The sequence below is a fragment of the Chiloscyllium plagiosum genome, unplaced genomic scaffold, assembly GCF_004010195.1.
Source record: "Chiloscyllium plagiosum isolate BGI_BamShark_2017 unplaced genomic scaffold, ASM401019v2 scaf_50648, whole genome shotgun sequence".
Classification (NCBI taxonomy): Eukaryota; Metazoa; Chordata; class Chondrichthyes; order Orectolobiformes; family Hemiscylliidae; genus Chiloscyllium; species Chiloscyllium plagiosum.
Window position 1 is genome coordinate 1 of NW_025156221.1, and position 1457 is coordinate 1457.

At 59.9% G+C, this 1457-nt stretch overlaps 1 protein-coding gene across 1 annotated transcript; it reads left to right on the forward strand.

Moving 5' to 3' along the window:
- Positions 1 to 14: 14 nt before the first annotated feature.
- On the forward strand, positions 15 to 1436 carry LOC122545134 (ATP-dependent 6-phosphofructokinase, muscle type-like; the record flags this gene model as incomplete). The annotated part of the gene is made up of 2 exons (XM_043684284.1): positions 15 to 201; positions 1271 to 1436. Coding segments are annotated over 2 exons (353 nt in total), but the record flags the coding sequence as incomplete, so codon positions are not given.
- Between the last annotated feature and the right edge of the window lie 21 nt (positions 1437 to 1457).

The window sequence follows — 1457 nt, forward strand, 5'->3', positions numbered from 1 at the left end:
CCCTGAGTCAGGGTGGTACAGTGATCGGCAGTGCCCGCTGTAAGGATTTCCGCACCAGGGAGGGTCGAATGGTCGCTGCGTGTAACCTGGTGAAACGTGGCATCACCAACCTCTGTGTGATTGGTGGCGATGGGAGCCTGACCGGGGCCAACGATTTCCGTACCGAGTGGAACAGCCTCTTGGCAGACCTCATCAAGCAGGGTGGGTGTAGAGGGAGCCTTCCCCTGTCCCTGGGAGTGGGGAGGGTGATGTAGAGGGAGCTTTACTCTGTATCTGACCCCGCTGTCACTGGGAGTGGGGGACAGTGTAGAGGGAGCTTTACTCTGTATCTAACCCCCTGTCCCTGTGAGTAGGGACAGTGTAGAGGGAGCTTTACTCTGTATCTAACCCCCTCTGCAGTCCCTGGGAGTGGGGGGATGGTGTAGGGGGAGCTTTACTCTGTCTCTAACCCCCCTCTGCAGTCCCTGGGAGTGGGGGTCAGTGTAGAGGGAGCTTTACTCTGTATCTAACCCCCTCTGCAGTCCCTGGGAGTGGGATGGACGGTGTAGAGGGAGCTTTACTCTGTATCTACCCCCCCTCTGCAGTCCCTAGAAGTGGGGTGGATGGTGTAGAGAGAGCCTGACAGTAACTCTAAACCCCCTGACCCTGGGAGTGGGGTGGACAGTGTAGTGGGAGCTTTACTCTGTCTCTAACCTCCCCTGCAGTTCCTGAGAGCGGAGTGTACAGTGTAGAGGAAGCTTTACTCTGTATCTAACCCCTACCCCTGCAGTCTCTGGGAGTGGGGTGAACGGTGTAGAGGGAGCCTGACACTGTCTCTAACCCCCCCCCCGCAGTCCCTGGGAGTGGGGTGGACGGTTGTAGAGGGAGCCTGACGCTGTCTCTAACCCCCCCCCCGCAGTCCCTGGGAGTGGGTTGGACGGTGTAGAGGGAGCCTGACGCTGTCTCTAACCCCTCCTGCAGTCCCTGGGAGTGAGGTGGACAGTGTAGAGGGAACCTGACGCTGTCTCTAACCCCCCCCCCGCAGTCCCTGGGAGTGGGTTGGACGGTGTAGAGGGAGCCTGACGCTGTCTCTAACCCCCTCCTGCAGTCCCTGGGAGTGGGTTGGACGGTGTAGAGGGAACCTGACGCTGTCTCTAACCCTCCCTGCAGTCCCTGGGAGTGGGTTGGACGGTGTAGAGGGAACCTGACGCTGTCTCTAACCCCTCCCTGCAGTCCCTGGGAGTGGGGTGGACGGTGTAGAGGGAGCCTGACGCTGTCTCTAACCCCCCAGGGAGGATTACAGCAGAGGAGGCGAAGGGATCTTCCCACCTCAACATCGTGGGCCTGGTGGGCTCCATCGATAACGACTTCTGTGGGACCGACATGACAATTGGCACCGACTCCGCCCTGCACCGCATCATGGAGGTGGTAGACTCCATTACTACCACCGCCCAGAGGTAGGGGGCGCTCTCCCCTCC